An 18,581-nucleotide genomic window follows, 5' to 3' on the forward strand; every position below is an offset into this window, starting at 1 on the left:
TAAGTATCATCATTGGGAATTACCAGCTTTAATAAACTGTCATGATTATTTGTTATTTAAAGAAAATGTCCTAATTTGATTAAAAATGTAAACATTGAATGTAATATATGTCTTGAGTTATCACATACCGACAGTATATGTACAGTATATAGACTACAGTATTGTTGATTACAGAAACAATGGTGGACATTTTGAGGAAAGTGGGGACAACAGACTGGGATAGGGAGTGATTGAATATGTCTGTAAACACTCATTGGTCAGTTTATTAGGTACACCACCCCGTTCATGAAAATGGTTCGCACCTACAGACAGTCATATGGCCGTGGCTTGCTATATAAAGCAGGCAGACAGGCATCAAGGCATTCAGTTACTGTTCGATTGAACGTTAGAATGCGCAAAACGAGTGAGGTGGAAAGAGAATGGCAAGATAACAGGCGGGCCACAAAAAGGTAAATAACAGCGCAGTACAACAGTGGTGTGCACAACGGCATCTCAGAACGCACAACCCGTCGGTCCTTGTCATGGATGGGCTATTGCAGCAGACGACCACACCGGGTTCCACTCCTATCAGCTATAAACAAGAAGTGGCTCCAGTGGGCATGCGATCACCAACACTGGACAATTGAGTGGAACAACATTGCCTGGTCTGACGAATCCTGGTTCCTGTTGCGTCATGCTGATGGCAGAATCAGGATTTGGCGTAAGCAGCATGAGTCCATGGACCCATCCTGCCTGGTGTCAATGGTACAGCCTAGTGTAATGGTGTGGATAATGTTTTCCTGGCACACGTTATGTCCCTTGATACCAATTGAGCAATGTTTGAACGCCACACCTTGTAGAATCCATGCCCCGAATAATTCAGTCTGTCTGGAGGCAAAGGGGGGTGCGACCCGGTACTAGATGGGTGTACCTAATAAACACAACGTTTTATAGAATAGAGGTCAAGGGATCAGTATTTACAGACCAAAAGAATGACAGGATAGAAATATCCAATATATGATTTATTTTACATAGAACTAATTCAATACCTTTTTAATTAGTTCTATCAGTTTGCAAGGAAAGGTAATATCTCTGATTCTCCAGCTAGCCAATAGCTGAATGGCTTTGAAAATGGAGATTGACGCTATCAAATTGTAGTTTCACTCAATACTAAAATGCCAGAGAAGTGCCACAAATCATGAAATTCTAAATATGTCCAAAATAATCAGAATAGGGCTGCCTGTGTAAATGTATTTAGATCTTCTTGAATTACAACCTGTTAATTTCTCTACTCTGCTCTTTAAGGAACTATATCAACTCAGCAAAAAAAAGAAACATCCTCTCACTGTCAACTGCGTTTATTTTCAGCAAACTCAACATGTGTAAATATTTGTATGAACATAACAAGATTCAACAACTGAGACATAAACTGAACAAGTTCCACAGACATGTGACTAACATAAATGGAATAATGTGTCCCTGAACAAAGGGGGGGTCAAAAGTAACAGTCAGTATCTGGTGTGGCCACCAGCTGCATTAAGTACTGCAGTGCATCTCCTCCTCATGGACTGCACCAGATTTGCCAGTTCTTACTGTGAGATGTTACCCCACTCTTCCACCAAGGCACATGCAAGTTCCCGGACATTTCTGGGGGGAATGGCCCTAGTCCTCACCCTCCGATCCAACTGGTCCCAGACGTGCTCAATGGGATTGAGATCCGGGCTCTTCGTTGGCCATGGCAGAACACGGACATTCCTGTCTTGCAGGAAGTCACGCACAGAACGAGCAGTATGGCTGATGGCATTGTCATGCTGGAGGGTCATGTCAGGATGAGCCTGCAGGAAGGGTACCACATGAGGTAGGAGGATGTCTTCCCTGTAACGCACAGCGTTGAGATTGCCTGCAATGACCCTCCACCTCCAAATCGATCCCGCTCCAGTGTAGAGGCCTCGGTGTAACACTCATTCCTTCGATGATAAATGCGAATCCGACCATCACCCCAGTGAGACAAAACCGCGACTCGTCAGTGAAGAGCACTTTTTGCCAGTCCTGTCTGGTCCAGCGATGGTGGGTTTGTGCCCATTGGCGATGTTGTTGCCGGTGATGTCTGGTGAGGACCTGCCTTACAACAGGCCTACAAGCCCTCAGTCCAGCCTCTCTCAGCCTATTGCGGACAGTCTGAGCACGGATGGAGGAATTATGCATTCCTGGTGTAACTCGGGCAGTTGTTGTTGCCATCCTGTACCTGTCCCGCAGGTGTGATGTTCAGATGTACCGATCCTGTGCAGGTGTTGTTACACGTGGTCTGCCACTGCAAGGACAATCAGCTGTCCATCCTGTCTCCCTGTAGCGCTGTCTTAGGCGTCTCACAATATCTGCAGTCCTCATGCCTCCTTGTAGCATGCCTAAGGCACATTCACGCAGATGAGCAGGGACCCTTGGCATCTTTCTTTTGGTGTTTTTCAGTCAGTAGAAAGGCCTCTTTGTTGTCCTAAGTTTTCATAACTGTGACCTTAATTGCCTACCATCTGTAAGCTGTTAGTGTCTTAACGACCATTCCACAGGTGTATGTTCATTAATTGTTTATGGTTCATTGAACAAGCATGGGAAACAGTGTTTAAACCCTTTACAATGAAGATCTTTGAAGTTATTTGGATTTTTATGAATTATCTTTGAAAGACAGGGTCCTGAAAAGGGGACGTTTCTTTTTTTGCTGAGTTTATTTTTATTTTTTTATAGGCACTGTATATATATATATATAATCAGTGCCTATAAAAAAAAAAGTCTACACCCCCTTGAACTTTTTTCACATTTTGTTTTGTTACCAAGTGGGATTGAAATGTATTTGTAATTGATCTACACAAAATACTTAATTCATGTAAATGTTAAAAGACAATTCTACACATTAACAAATTAATAGAAATTCAATAACTGAAATATAGCAATTGCATATGTTTTTACTCTATTAGTTCAGAAGTAAAATGTGGCTGAACAAATCACATAATAAGTTATATGGACTCACTCTGTGTGAAATAATAAGAGTTGACATGATTTTTGAATAACTACCCCTTCCTCTGTCCCCCATACACACAACATCTAAGGTCCCTCAGTCAAATATTGAACAAGGTGCACCTGTGTAATGATCATGCTTTTTAATCAGCTTCTTGATATTCCCAGTGGTGTAAAGTGCTTACGTAACAAAAGTAGTTTTTGGGGGTATCTGTACTTTACTTTACTATTTATATTTTTGCCAACTTTTACTTCACTAAATTCCTAAAGAAAATAATGTACTTTTTACTCCATACATTTTCCCTCACACCCAAAAGTATTTGTTACATTTTGACAGGAAAATGGTCCAATTCACACACTTATCAAGAGAACATCCCTGGTCATCTACTGCCTCTGATCTGGCGGACTGACTAAACACAAATGCTTCTTTGAAAATTATGGCTGAGTGTTGGATTGTGCCCCTGGCTATCCGCCAATAAATAAAAAACAAGAACGTTGTGCCGTCTGGTTTGCTTAATATATGGAATTTGAAATGGTTTATATTTTTACTTTTATTTTTGATACTTAAGTACATAGAAGTGTTCAGGGTCCCGTTGCCCTGGCGAATGGTGACACGGACGATGCCCATCCTGTTGACACCACAGCGGTCAGGTTGGCAGAGAGCTGCCAGTAGAAAGAGCTGCAGGCTACCAGGTAGTCGGAAGAGACCACTGAGGTATAATAAGAACTGCAGACTGCATCCAAGATGTCCGCCCGTTGTTTACAAGGTATTCTACTTACAGTTGAAGTCGGAAGTTTACAGACTATTAGGTTGGAGTCATTAAAACTCGTTTTTCAACCACTCCACAAATTTCTTGTTAACAAACTATAGTTTCGGCAAGTAGGTTAGGACATCTACTTTGTGCATAACACAAGTAATTTTTCCAACAATTGTTTACAGACAGATTATTTCACTTATAATTCACTGTATCACAATTCCAGTACACTAAGTTGACTGTGCCTTTAAACAGCTTGGAAAATTCCAGAAAATAATGTCATGGCTTTAGAAGCTTCTGATAGGCTAATTGACATAATTTGATTCAATTGGAGGTGTACCTGTGGATGTATTTCAAGGCCTACCTTCAAACTCAGTACCTCTTTGCTTCATGGGAAAATCAAAATAAATCAGCCAAGACCTCAGAAAAACAATTGTAGACCTCCACAAGTCTGGTTCATCCTTGGGAGCAGTTTCCAAACGCCTGAAGGTACTACGTTCATCTGTACAAACAATACTACGCAAGTATAAACACCATGGGACCACGCAGCCATCATACCGCTCAGGAAGGAGACACGTTCTATCTCCTTGAGATGAACGTACTTTGGTGCGAGAAGTGCAAATCAATCCCAGAACAATAGCAAAGGACCTTGTGAAGATGCTGGAGGAAACAGGTACAAATGTATTTATATCCACAGTAAAACAAGTCCTATATCGACATAACCTGAAAGGCCGCTCAACAAGGAAGAAGCCACTGCTCCAAAACCGCCATAAAAAGCCAGACTACGGTTTGCAACTGCACATGGGACAAAGATCGTACTTTTTGGAGAAATGTCCTCTGGTCTGATGAAACAAAAATAGAACTGTTTGGTCATAATGACCATTGTTATGTTTTGGAGGAAAAAGGGGGTCGCTTGCAAGCTGAAGAATACCATCCCAACCGTGAAGCACGGGGTTGGCAGCATCATGCTGTGGGGGTGCTTTGCTGCAGGAGGGACTGGTGCACTTCACAAAATAGATGGCATCATGAGGAAGGAAAATTATGTGGATATATTGAAGCAACATCTCAAGACATCAGTCAGGAAGTTAAAGCTTGGTCGCAAATTAGTCTTCCAAATGGACAATGCAAACTTCCAACCCAAGCATACTTCCAAAGTTGTGGCAAAATGGCTTAAGGACAACAAAGTCAAGGTATTGGAGTGGCCATCACAAAGCCCTGACCTCAATCCTATAGAACATTTGTGGGCAGAACTGAAAAAGCGTGTGCGAGCAAGGAGGCCTACAAACCTGACTCAGTTACACCAGCTCTGTCAGGAGGAATGGGCCAAAATTCACCCAACTTATTGTGGGAAGCTTGTGGAAGGCTACCCGAAACGTTTGACCCAAGTTAAACAATTTAAAGGCAATGCTACCAAATACTAATTGAGTGTATGTAAACTTCTGACCCACTGGGAATGTGATGAAATAAATAAAAGCTGAAATAAATAATTCTCTCTACTATTATTCTGACATTTCACACTCTTAAAATAAAATGGTGATCCTAACTGACCTAAGACAGGGAATTTTTACTAGGATTAAATGTCAGGAATTGTGAAAAACTGAGTTTAAATGTATTTGGCTAAGGTGTATGTAAACTTCCGACTTCAACTATACTTTCGCATACGCTGATTCATGGACCATCTATATCCGGGTTGCTCTATAGACAATCTCAATTTGTCTTTCCTATCAACTCCTATCTCCTCTCCTCCTATCTCCTCTCCTTCTTCTCAATCCTACAGAGTACCACAGTATGTATCAAAATACACATAAACCTTAGCGGTCAAACAGGGACATTTTTCCAATAATTTTTCCAAAATGAATTCCATAGGGGATTGTAGAAAAACTTGAAATCAGGGCTGTGTTTCGTGTAGGCTTACCCTGGAGTGAAGTTTTGATAACCATGTAAATCTCTCTAGGACAAAGTGACTTTTATCAATATATTCACCTGTTTTTACCCCCCAAAAATGTAATGCTAATTATCTGCTAATGTGCCTATCATAAAGAACTACAAATGCCATGATGATCTGGACGAGACTGCCGAGTCGAGGCAAATATAGGAATATCTGGATTAACTATCTAATGAAATCAAATGAAATCACATTTTATTTGTCACATGAGCCGAATTCAACAGGTGTAGACCTTACCTTGAAATGCTTACTTACAAGCCCTTAACCAAAAATGCAGTTCAAGAAAGAGTTTGTGGTTTGCGGTGGTCTGCGGTTGTGAGGCCAGTCGGACGTACTGCCAAATTCTCAAAAAAGACGTTGGTAGCGGTTTATGATAGAGAAATGAACATTAAATTATCTGCCAACAGCTCTGGTGGACATTCCTGCAGTCAGCTTGCCAATTGCACGCTCCCTCAAAACTTGAGACATCTGTAGCATTGTGTTGTGTGACAAAACTGCGCATTTTAGAATGGCCTTTTAGTGTGCCCAGCACAAGGTGCACCTGTGTAATGATTGTGAGGGAACATTGTATTTTCTGAAGAGATAGCCTTGAATTGTACACAGCATCTCCTCTCATTCTATCTTGGTTCATGCAGGTGACTATGACCTCCTGCTCAGACCAATTGGCAGTACGCACAGAACATTACTCTGGGTCCAAAAGGAGTATCTCAGTTTCAAGGTCCCAGCTTTGAGAGAAGAAGCCTCATCAGTCACATGCAGAAACTAACATTAATAATGAATAATGTAAATCATGCTTATACAGAATGACTTGTTTGTGTAGCAGTATATAATGACTGAAAGGGAACGCCCTTTTCAGAGTTTTCATCAAGCTGGGATTGAGTTTGTGAACCTCTCCGGCCGTGATAATAAATATTGTTATTCTGGCAAAGGAGACATTTTTATTTGTATTTGTATTTATTATGGATCCCCATTAGCTGCTGCCAAGGCAGCAGCTACTCTTCCTGGGGTCCAGCAAAATTAAGGCAGTTCATACCATTTTAAAAACATTACAACACATTCACAACACACTGTGTGCCCTCAGGCCCCTACTCCAGCACTATCACATATCTACAGTACAGAAATCCATAGAAATGCTCACTAACAGGGATGTAAACCCATTTGTGCACAACATTTTAGAGAAATTAGCTTTTTGTGCCTATGGAACATTTCGGGGATCTTTTATTTCAGCTCATGAAACATGGGACCAACACTTTACATGTTGCGTTTATATTTTTGTTCAGTGTACTTCCATATACACTGAGTACACAAAACATGAACATGTTTCCATGAAATTCCATGACATAGATTGACCAGGTGAATCCAGGTGGAAGCTATGATCCCTTATTGATGTCAATTGTTAAATCTACTTCAATCAGTGTAGATAAAGGGGAGGAGACAGGTTAAATAAGGATTTTAAAGCCTTGAGACAATTGAAACATGGATTGTGTATGTGTGCCATTCAGAGGGTGAATGTGCAAGACAAAATGTTTAAGTGCCTTTGAAAGGGGTATGGTAGTAGGTGCCAGGCAAACTGGCTTGTTTCAAGAACTGCAACGCTAGTGTGTTTTTCATGCTCAACAGTTTCCAGTGTGTATCAAGAATGGTCCACCACCCAAAGGACATCCATCCAACTTGACACAACTGTGGGAAGAATTGGAGTCAACATGGGCCAACATCCCCGTGGAACGCTTTCGACACCTTGTAGAGTCCATGCCCCGACGAATTGAGACTGTTCTGAGGGCAAACGTGGGTGCAACTCAATATTAGGAAGTTGTTCATAATGTTTTGTACACTCAGTGTATTACGGTTCAAAGACCTGAAATACTAACCAGACAATGACAAGGACGTAAATGATGCTTGTGTTGCTAGCGGTGTTGCTAGCTGAGTTGCTAGCTGCATAATACTTGCTTACAAAGACTAAAACAACTTGTCTGAATAAGTATGTACAGTCCTTTGAATACTGTATGATTAATTTATTTGGTTACACTACATACAAATCTACATGAATAAGCCATTACAAATGCTGATAGATGTTTATGCTCATTTATTGTTGATATGATACTTATAACTAGGTTTTAATGGTTTTAATGCATTTACATGTTTAGAAATAATGTTTAGAAATAATGCAATACTCACTTAATATAAATTATTTTCTATGATTACATATGTGTATAGAATACTATATTTGTAATGAAATACTAGAATACATTCTTCCTGTTATTATTAATAGATCATGATGAGACCAAGAAGAGTTTGTTAATAATATATATTTTTAGATATATATTATTTTATTAGTATTATTTCCTTGTTTCAGGTAAACAAATTGTACATATATTTGAATTCCAAAATGAAACAAGTGAACATAAAACATAACAACAAACACCAAAACAAAAACATAAAAATACTTTAGGAATTATACCTTTCAGTTCTCTGCTCTTAATCGTTCATTACTTAAAACATTTCATTTAAATTAACATGAATTGTATTAATGAATTGTATAAAATACATAAAAAAATTCTTACATGCCTTTATTAAATTGTCTGTTGCAAAATGTTTGGCTGTAGTGTGTAAAATGTGACAATAATATGAACTATGTAACATTTTAAAATGTTATTCAAATGATGTGGTTAACCCTCTAGTCTATGGCCAGTCTAAAGTTTGTACGTGCACAATACAGTAATTGAGTACATTGAGACATCAAGTGCTTTGTGATAATGTTTTTATTTTAAGATTTTTGCATATTGCATATGGCTCTCTTACAAAGCCTGCAGAAAACAACTTGTTTGGTTAAATATGTAGAGTCCGTTGACAAAACGTTGATGAATTAACCATTATAAATGCAAATAGATGTTACTTTAATTCTTTAATATGAATTCTTTCAAATTGTAATGCTTATAATGCACACAAATGTTTACAAATAATTATATACTCATTTGTTAATAATATGTACACTTTTACAGAGATGTTTTCTTTCTTCATTAAAGTTGTAACAATAACCATAATTTTTATGAAAGTACTGCATTTAGTTTTTTGCTAAATAAAATATATGACGCACTGGCTTCCTGTTATTTTTTTGTTGATTGTGAGCTAGATAATTTACTTACTGTGTGTTCGGTTTGCACAAAAAGGCCACTGTGCACCAGAAATTATAAAAGGTATAGCGTAAAGTGTTTTAAAATGAAATCAATGTGAATTAAACATATGTTCATGTTTGATATTAAAAAAGGGGGAAAGCGCAAAAAAATATATTTTAAAAGCATTAAGTAGCCTACGTTTTATTCACCACTGTCAGATTAATCCACAAGGCAAAACTGAAACCGTCAAACCATTAGATATATGAAGACATTTGGAAGTGTGGTTATTATATAGAGTACTTTCATCATTCAGTCCTGTTTGGAGATGGAAGTGTGTTTCAGTGTACATGTGCTTCAGATGTAGTGTGTGTAACATGTCTCTATCATCAGAATTCCTGTAAAACTGCAGACATTGATGCTTGGACTGACTGACCCTGGTATTGTTGTATCAGGTTCCTACCACAGTGACAGTATAATCATCTATAACCAACTACATGCATTTTACCAGTATAATCTCATATCCTCTGCTGTTAACAACTGTGCTGGTGAAACTCACACAACAGCCACCAATAATAATCACACTGATTCTTTATCAGAGTTGTATGTTTATATTGATATAAGATTACATATATATTTTTAAACAAATTCACAAAATCTCCCCCTCAAAACTACAATTTCACCAAATCCACCAGTATTGCATTGGTCCATTATTGAATGATACAGTATGTCTTGCTTTTTAAATTACATTTTGCATCTTTCTGGTAAAACCCAACACCCATTCTCTAAAACAAGAGAGAATGCTCTTAAGACTCTTCATATTCCAAAAGAAAGTCAACCAGATGTGTATAATTGAAGCATTCATTTTATTTGACCCTCTCATATGAGGGAAATGTTAGTATTTTCCAACCATCCTCTATCCCCTCATTTGTTCATGCCATATAGAATTACTACTGTTGTTGCTGCATCATAAAGTCATTCCTTCCAAGTTCTGGTTGGCTTCACCATTTCCCAAAATGTCTCATCTGTCACTGGCTAACATTGTCCCTCTAGGGAGGGGAAATGTTCACCTTGTAAATGATTACTGTCATCAGTCACCTGTCTATGTGCTTGTCTCCACCCCCCACCAGGAGTCTCCCATCTCCCCTCATTATCCCCTGTGTATTTATACCTGTGTTCTCTGTTTGTCTTGTCAAGTCCTACCAGTGTGTTTCCTGTGCTCTAGTTTCTGTTTCTTAGTCTTCCCATTTCTGATCCTTCTGTCTGTCCTGATCCTGGCCGCCGTCCTGTACATTTTACATTTTAATCAAATTACTCTTATCCAGAGCGACTTACATGAGCAATTAGGCTTAAGTGCTTTGCTTAAGGGCACATCAACAGATTGTTCACCTAGTCGGCTCAGGGATTAGAACCAGCGACCTTTCCGTTACTGGCACAAAGCGCTTACCCACTAAGCTACCTGCCTGAGCCTGATTTGGATTACGACCCTTTGCCTGCCTTGACTTAACTTTTGCCTGCCCCTTTGAACTTTAATAAACTCTGAGACTCATACTATCTGCCTCCTGTGTCTAGATCTGGGTTTTAGCCTGAGCCTTAATAGATTGGTTGTGTCTGAAATGACACCCTATAACCTATAAAGTGCACTACTTCTGACCAGAGCCATATGGGTAGGGCCCTGCTGTTTGGAGAGGCAATGGAGGCACTGCTTTTACTGGTATTTCCAGCAATATCCACCAGTGTTGCTGCAGGTAGGAAATGTTCTGTAATTGACATAAGCTGTCTCCTATCAATCAATCAATGTCTGGTTGTGTGTGTTTGGTGGTGGTGGTGGGGGGAATCACCTGAGCCATGGCTATTTTGTTAATGTTGATCAAGTCGGTCAGGATCTTGTTGCCTGTTTACAGCAATCAGTGGATTATTGGTTAATTGACCAATTTCTAATTCCAAATGTGTGTGAACACAAACTATATTCTACTAATATAATAATAATAATAATAATAATAATAATAATAATAATAATAAGTGCAGCTTAAGTCACATGATTTCACATATCACCATAGAAGGCCCACAGTTGCTACCTTTGGGAGGTGGCAAAAAAAACTACTACTGAAAGCACAGAGACATGAAGCTGGAATAACTGTTTATACACCATATCCCCTCCTCTTCGGCAGAAATGTTACCTCCCCTTTAGGTCTCTCCTTTCTGTTACCCTGCCATCTCTTTGGTTACATTCCAAACACTTCAAAGACTCTCCCTATCCCCTCAGCCCTCAAATTAAATGGACACTTCTGATGACGTATCATGACGTCTGACGAGTATACACTTGCAAGGGGCGAGGGAGGAAGGAATGATTTTTAAATAGACCGCCCTTGCCTGGAAATTCGTCACTCGTTCATCCCACAATGATTGTGTTTTCAGCCAACGGCTTGTGGGTGCTTTATATATTAACTATATCATTATTAATATACGCCTACTGTATGATAGCTAGCAAATTACTTAGCTAACTAACGTTAGCCTGCCTAGCTGGAACTTCTGAAGAAGGAAAATGTTTTATTTCTACAATTTCCTAAAGCTAACCAAACACAAACATCATTACTTTTACGAGACGTGTTTGTGCCGTCATGTGCATTAGTAGCAACATTTCTGACTTATTTTCATTTGTAAATGTTGACTTCTCCATATTGACGTTGAGGTTTTAAGTTTCCGCTGACTTTTCTTAGCGAATTGAATTAGGTGGCGTTTCAGGCCCCAAAGTGAACATAATTGTACACTCGCAAAATCGATCAAAAACTAGGGCTGAGGGGCTTACGTTGCGAACTTCCCTTGTTTGGCTAATCGTTTGGACCGACGTCCAAGATGGTGACGGGGATTCCACCAAGGGCATAAGGCGAAGGTAAGTGTACGAGGGTGTGTCTTTTATGAGTTTGAAACGCAGCCTTTGAGTGTGTAGCAGCCTAAGTCACATGATTTCATAGAAAATGGGTCTTTGCATTAGAACTGCCTGCCCTCTAGACACTTTTGTGTTGACTTAAAAAGTGTGCGTAATGCATCAAGTTTATGCAACATGAGGGAATAAATTGATTGTGGTGCATTATTGTGTTGCATAGTGGATAATGAGGCTTTCTTTCAATTATGAGAACCATGGTTCTGTGAAGTCCTAAGAATAACACAATACAGAATTATCACATGGATGAAGTAATTAATTACAGTATGTCCCTTAGGGAAATTTGCTTGACAAATGCTTGATGGCTGTAATGTGTCCCTTGTGAATGTTAATAATACATCTAAGTAATACTTTATTTGTGAGTTCCTCCCATCTTTTTCAGGAGTCGGTTACTCCTGATAGAATGTAACTCAATACAACCACCTTTTCCAGTGATCACTAAAACATAATAACAAAAACAGCTAAATATTTGTTCAATAAACCCCCCAAGTATCGTTCTTAATGTAGGCTACAATGACAGCAGAATATTTGTATTTATTAACTTTATTTGAACAGGGACAATGTACGACAAAACATATGTCTCAGAAGTGAGAAGTGATAGGTTGCAACAGATTTAGCTAACATCTAATTTACATCTGCAGTCTTCCTGTCAACGTGCCTTGTGGTAACCACAATACTTTCCATCTTTCATATCTCATGACTTGTCTCTACAGTAAGACGACCATATAAATGTCTTTCTCCAAGTGTTCAGTGTAGATAGTCCAGTGGGGTTCTATCCAGCAAAATACGGTCTATTGTCCAATGTTCCATTTGTATACCTTATATCTCCTCCTGTCTATACCCTGTACTAGTTAGACGTTAGCACTGAAATGAAGCAGTTAAGGAGATAGTTCTTATAAAAACAATGGGTTCAAAAACAGGGAGGAATTTTCAGTGGACCTTTATTTTTTAGTGGGATGGTTAAATAGTAAATCTCCATTTAACACGCTTCTGAGGCAGCAATGGGAGCTGTGACTGCAACTGTCAATTAATCTTACATTAGCATATAGCTTTTTAGCCTGACAGGCAGAAATACACTTAACTTTCACCTTTACTCAGGGAAATATAAAATTTGCGCTCTCAAATGTGCAGTACCCAGATGTATCTTTATGTTCATGCTGTAAATAGTGATGGCTAAAGTATATGTCCACTAATTTATCCTTTAAATTGTGAGAGGAAATATGAGTTAGGCCTAATGTCTGGTATTCTCTAGCTTGACTGAAGAGCTTGGCTGCCCTGAAGTGTTCCAGTTAAAATGTATTTAGGTCCTTGTCCAGGTTGATTGGAAAGACAAGGTCAACTTTAACTCTCTTATTCTATATCAGTTCTCAATGTTAAGATGGTGTTCCAAATTTTTGGTATAGTCGGTGTATATAGAGGAAGCTTTCAGTATGAAATAATAAAGTCAAACGACTTGTAGAATGTACAGCACTGTTAGCTACGGACTCTCATTGAGTACTGCATACATTTACTGCCGCTCCCACTGTAACTCCCACTGCTGCACCAACTGTTATACCAAGTGGGCCTCCAACTGCTCCAATAGCCGCTCCGATTGTGGCACCTGCCCTCATATTGTTAAAATTCTCAGCTTTCTTTCTAGCTTCTCTTTCCTGTTTTATCATCAGCTTCTCTTGTTCTTCTCTTGGACACGCTCCTACAAACGTTGCCTTCAGTTCTTCCATCTCTTTGTGTATCTTCTCTCCATTCTCTCTCAGGATCCTGTTCTTCTCCTCTTCAATCGCTCTCTCAACCTCCTGGAACATCTCAGTGGTGTAATGGCTTCCTCCATTCATCTTCACCATCTTGTTTATCTTCTCAAGCAACTCAGTGACCTGGGAGGGATTCTGATCTTTGTTTTTTAAGACATGATATCCCCCATTACATTTGGCAATGAAACTTTCCAGTTTGGGATTTTCATGCAGGAAGTCTTCAATTGTTCCATCATCAAGAAGGTCTCCATGTGTGAAGACAACCATGGTGTATTTCGATGCTTCATCACCAAATAATTTCTGAATCATCTTCACAATTTCCTGCTGCTCTTCAGTGAATCCTCCCAGCTTGAGCACAACCAGGAACACATGGGGACCGGGAGCAGAGAAAAGCAGGCACTGTGAGATCTCTCTCTGTGCCTCCTCCTGAGTTAACTTGGTGTCAAACAAGCCTGGTGTGTCGATAACAGCGACGCTTTGACCTCCCACATTTCCTCTTTTCTTTTTACTTGATGATGTCACAGAAATACAGGACAGTTTGGAATCAAAAGCTTTTCTCCCCAGGATGGCGTTTCCTGTTGCGCTCTTCCCAGATCCAATCCTCCCAACCAGAACAATCCGGACCTCTTTATTTTGTTCTGTTGGAGAAGAAGGAAATGTTGTTACTGAAGAAAGAAGTCTGATGTCTTTTGTTTGGTCATCTTACAGAACAGCTACTGAATATGATCAGTCTCACATTACTTATTAAACATTGATGGTCTATAGAATATTAACTGTAAGCAAATTAACAATGACATTATCTATAAATGAAGTTTCAATCATTTTAGGAAAATGTATTAATTTAATAATTAATGTATTAATTTAATAAAACATTATTTTGTGAAAACCCATAACAAAATTCACTAATTTATCTCTGTCTTGGAGACTAAATACTCACCAGTCATGTTTTGGTTTTGGAGTGCTGTCAAGCTTTTCCCAGGTACAGTCTTTCCAACTAGAGCAATCACGGTCTCTGTTGGATGAAAAATAAAATGTTGTTACTGTAGAGAGAAGTGTGATCTTACAGAACAGCTACTAAAGCTACATTTTCAGTCTCGCATTGCTTAGACTAATATTTTTTGTCTATAAAATACAAACTCTAAGCAAATAAACAATAATGTTATCAACAGGTAACTGCCCAAATAAAGGAAACGCCATTGACGGAGCTGTCATTTTCCATTCCTTGCCTACCCACAAAGTTTCCACATTTGGCGAATATTGCAGTAATTAGCCAAATGCAATAGAATCAATATTGTGTGGGACACATACAAAGAAGATAGTCTAAAAGACTCAAGTTTGGGAGATAACCAACTTCCATGTAAGTTCTCTGACTTTCTCAGAAACCCTAATAACAAACCGGAGCTTTTCAACATGTTGACATAGAAGGTGTGTGCCAATGAATCTGAAGATGGAAAAGAGATCTATGCTACAATTGATGAGTCTGTGATCTCAAAGGGCTCTCTGACATCAGTGATGGAATGAGACCAGGAAGAGGCACACATAAGAGCATGCCTTCATCTTAAAGATGCTCTTCAAAAGCGTGCAAAGACCACTATAATTCCAACAGTGGATACAGACATCATTGTCCTTCTTGCTGGTCTGTTCTTCTTTCTTAACAAGGACTATCCAACCATAAAGCTGTGGGTTGCTTTTGGTATGGCCTTAGACCACTGCGCCACTCGGGAGACACATATCAGACGCAACATAAACATTCACACGCAAAAAGTTGAATACATTGGCCATGCTGTCAATCCAACATGATGTGCAAAGAATACCAGACTTTGATGACAAAGTTTGCCCATAAAAAAGGACCGCCACGCCACCTTCCGGTTCAAGTGAGCACAGCAGTGAGTCCAAAAATTTATTGTATGCTGCTTCATAAATGATGTAATATGCCAGGGAGATATGTATAATATAGCTAAGAAAGTAATACTAAGTGTATGTTGTGTGGTAAGCTGTTGTCAGCCCATGTCATACCGTAAGAATTTGGTCCCTCTATCCCTCAGAACTTAGCGGATACTGTTCTGACTTGGTGGTGCACATTTAGCCTATAGCCTGTTTTAGGGCAATGGCATCATCGAATATTGTAAGAGCTTTCATTGTCTGCTTATATGGTCCCATTATTTATCCTACGTTTCTGACTTGGTGTACATGGAGAATACTGTAAGAACGGCCCATGTTCTGAATTATGTTGCCGTTCATTTCAAAGTGCTGAACAAATAGGCATATTGACGTCAGTCTTAATTGAAACTACGGCTTGCCTCTCATCTGCTCATCGTTCCCTTATGCCATAGTTTGTACACCTCTATTGTTATATTGGTTATATAGGTCTATGTCATTAGTATCTAATTCATCATTTTAGGCAATGTTGAAATGTTACATTACATGTTCTTTTTTTTGCTTACTTTGTGTGTTATAATTAGCTCATGCGCTTTTCTCCACGAGGAGGGGATACTATATAATGTTGTTGGGTCTGTAACTATGTTTGCCAGTGACAGTCTCTTCCCAGTCAAATATTTCTTTTCAACACAAACTTCAGTAATAAAAAATGTAATTCCGTTTGATATTGCAAGATTTGTTTTGTTCGCGCAATGCGTCGGTATATTTTCTATAAAAGTGCATCCTCGTGATTGCATTTCCCTTCCTTTTTAGTCCACATAGTTCTAATAAAATACTTCAAATGCTAGGCTAACTAGGCTAACCTCTTCTCTCTCTCTCTGTATGGTGCCTTCAAGAAGAGACAAGTTAACTAAACATGTTGCTGAATTTATCGGAACTAACATATCTGAATCTGTCTCTGTCCATTTTGAAAGTGCTGAATGAATAGGCCTACCTCGTCGCAGCTCGTTTGCCTGCACTTGCTTAAACTTAGAGCTAAGTGTTAATGATATAAGAACAAACATGATGAATTTACTGAACATAAATATAATACTGTTGGTATATGGTTCAAAAGTCAAAACTCATGTCTGCATTCGTTATTATTGAATGAGAATACGGTTCTTAGCCAGTTACACAAATCCACAATGAGTCAGTAGAAACCATATTTATTTAAGCAAGTCCGCCATATCAGCTATGATTTTTAAAAAGGCAGTAAATGAGGCTGATTGAATTGTTTCGCTGCCAGACCAGGCTCTGCTGATAGCTAGGTGTAGCGGTGGTAAGGATTTACTCCATGGCGCTGAAAGGAAAGCGCCGCTGTCGAGACAGCTTCATGTAGGTCCTAACAGTTTGTGAGCACCGTTTGTCACCGTTAAAGTGCAATTAATGTATTGTTTAGTGTTGTGTAGTGTAGTGGCTTTGCTGGCATGCATCAAAAAAAAAAGTTGAGTTTGCCCCACCAAGATGTACATGCTAAAATCGCCACTGCAAAGCTTGCAGAGAATTCCTGATGTGTGGCTGCAAAAGTGAGCCATGTCTGTTCTCAGTAGTATCCATGCCTGGATGCTGGATTGTCATGCACTCATGGTCGGAGTCTGGCCCGCCCTACCTCCTTAATATCAATTTAAATATTGATAATTTATTTGACTGAGACACGTGGCGACGTAAAGACGCATCAAACTCAGATAAAGCACCTGAGCGAGCAAAACAGCGTCCCTCTGTCTCAGTATGTGTAGCCCTTGTATTTGATGCTGTCTGGTCAAAAAGAGCATGGCATGCCCTAGTATTTTAGGCCAGACAGCATCAGATACAAGTACATTGGCTATATATAGTAAGACAGAGGGGGCGCTGTTTAGCTGGCTCGGATGCTTTCTCAGGTGAGCCAGATTCAGCCGCTTGCGATTTGACAAAAGTTTACAGTTTACAGTCCACTGTTGGGATGGAATTATTTTGGACGAACGTGTGAAGGTAACCTACTTTTTGAAGTGATTTGTTTGACAATCAGATGAAAACATCATGACTGGTTGTGTTCATGCCACATTAAAATGTAATAAATATTTACAATGATGTCTTTACTATAAAACCTATTTTAAACACATAGGAGGTCCCGTGGAAAAAAGGTGCCCACCTTTGGAAATAAAATGCCTGTCCAACTGATTAGTTCTAATGCCGGCCCTGCATGCACTGCATTATGTCATGTTTGTATCTGCTTTATAAGTAGTTGTTGTTTTTCTTCTCCTAGGCCTTGGACACTGGCCTAGGAGAAGACCACTGTCCATGGTGCTTAAATTGCAACATGCCTATCAAATCTATGATAGGCTTTCGGTGGTGCCAGGGCTTAGCTTTCCTTTAGCTAGTGGATACATGTTTATTGGTAGCCATATTTGGTCGTCATGTTCTCATGTTACATAATAATGTAATTACTAATTCAGTAATTAAAGTTGGAAATTCAAACATTGCAGATTATTAAATAAATGTTAAATGCAACAGCATACTAATCAGCTACCAATCGATTACTAAAACATTTGTTCTTTAATTGTATTATTAAACCGTCTGTATATGCCACCTGACATTACACTCTCTTGCAGCTTGTATAGAAAGTTGTGTTTAAAACCAGTCCATTAATGCCAAATAATACAGTCAGCCCACCCTCAAAACACTAGCTCACTAGGGATTGTTTCATTATGCAGTGTACCATGTGTAGCTATATTCCGTATTTAGCTGCTATTTATAAACATTTTATAGAAATTACACATCTAATAGCCTAACACTGAGGTAAAAAGTAGTCGGCTTGAGGATAAATTCAGCCACTATGTATTGTTGAACTCAGCAGGTTGTATCTGGCTAATAACCTACAAAAATGGGCTACAATATTCAAGGTCAATTCAATCCAATTCAATCCAATTTGAGAGACTCCCGTGGTGTGCTGAAGTTCTCGTTTTTTTGTGTTTCCGTATTTTGTGTGAAAATGTTTTTCACCACGGCCTGTAGGTCCAGGTGACAGACCTGGCTGTTTTCTATACTGAGTATTGCCAACCCAGACCGTATTTCCTGAGACATTTTGCTTCTTAGGTAGTTCTTTCTGTGTTTTAGTTTAGAAAAGGATCTCTCCGCAGAAGCAAAAGTTACAGGGATGTTAAATACAGCTGTATTGCCGTAGCAACGTCAGGGAAA

At 39.1% G+C, this 18,581-nt stretch overlaps 1 protein-coding gene across 2 annotated transcripts in view; it reads right to left on the reverse strand.

The window, feature by feature from the left end:
• Positions 1-14,498, reverse strand: part of LOC311110252 (GTPase IMAP family member 9-like) — a gene marked incomplete at its 3' end in the record, with an annotated part of 49,388 nt that extends 34,890 nt beyond the window's left edge. Inside the window, exons 1-2 of one of the 2 annotated variants that reach the window (XM_084188786.1) lie at positions 14,428-14,498; positions 13,863-14,128 (exon numbers count right to left, since the gene is read on the reverse strand). In XM_084188786.1, coding sequence (XP_084044912.1) covers positions 13,863-14,128; positions 14,428-14,434 — 273 coding nt within the window. In that variant the 5' untranslated portion in view covers positions 14,435-14,498. Of the gene's footprint in view, positions 1-13,229; positions 14,129-14,427 lie in introns of those variants that run through there. The other variant, XM_084188785.1, reaches the window with a different exon arrangement.
• Positions 14,499-18,581: the final 4,083 nt, after the last annotated feature.

Source organism: Coregonus lavaretus (genome assembly GCF_964263955.1).
Source record: "Coregonus lavaretus genome assembly, contig: SUPER_35_unloc_2, whole genome shotgun sequence".
NCBI classification, from domain to species: Eukaryota; Metazoa; Chordata; class Actinopteri; order Salmoniformes; family Salmonidae; genus Coregonus; species Coregonus lavaretus.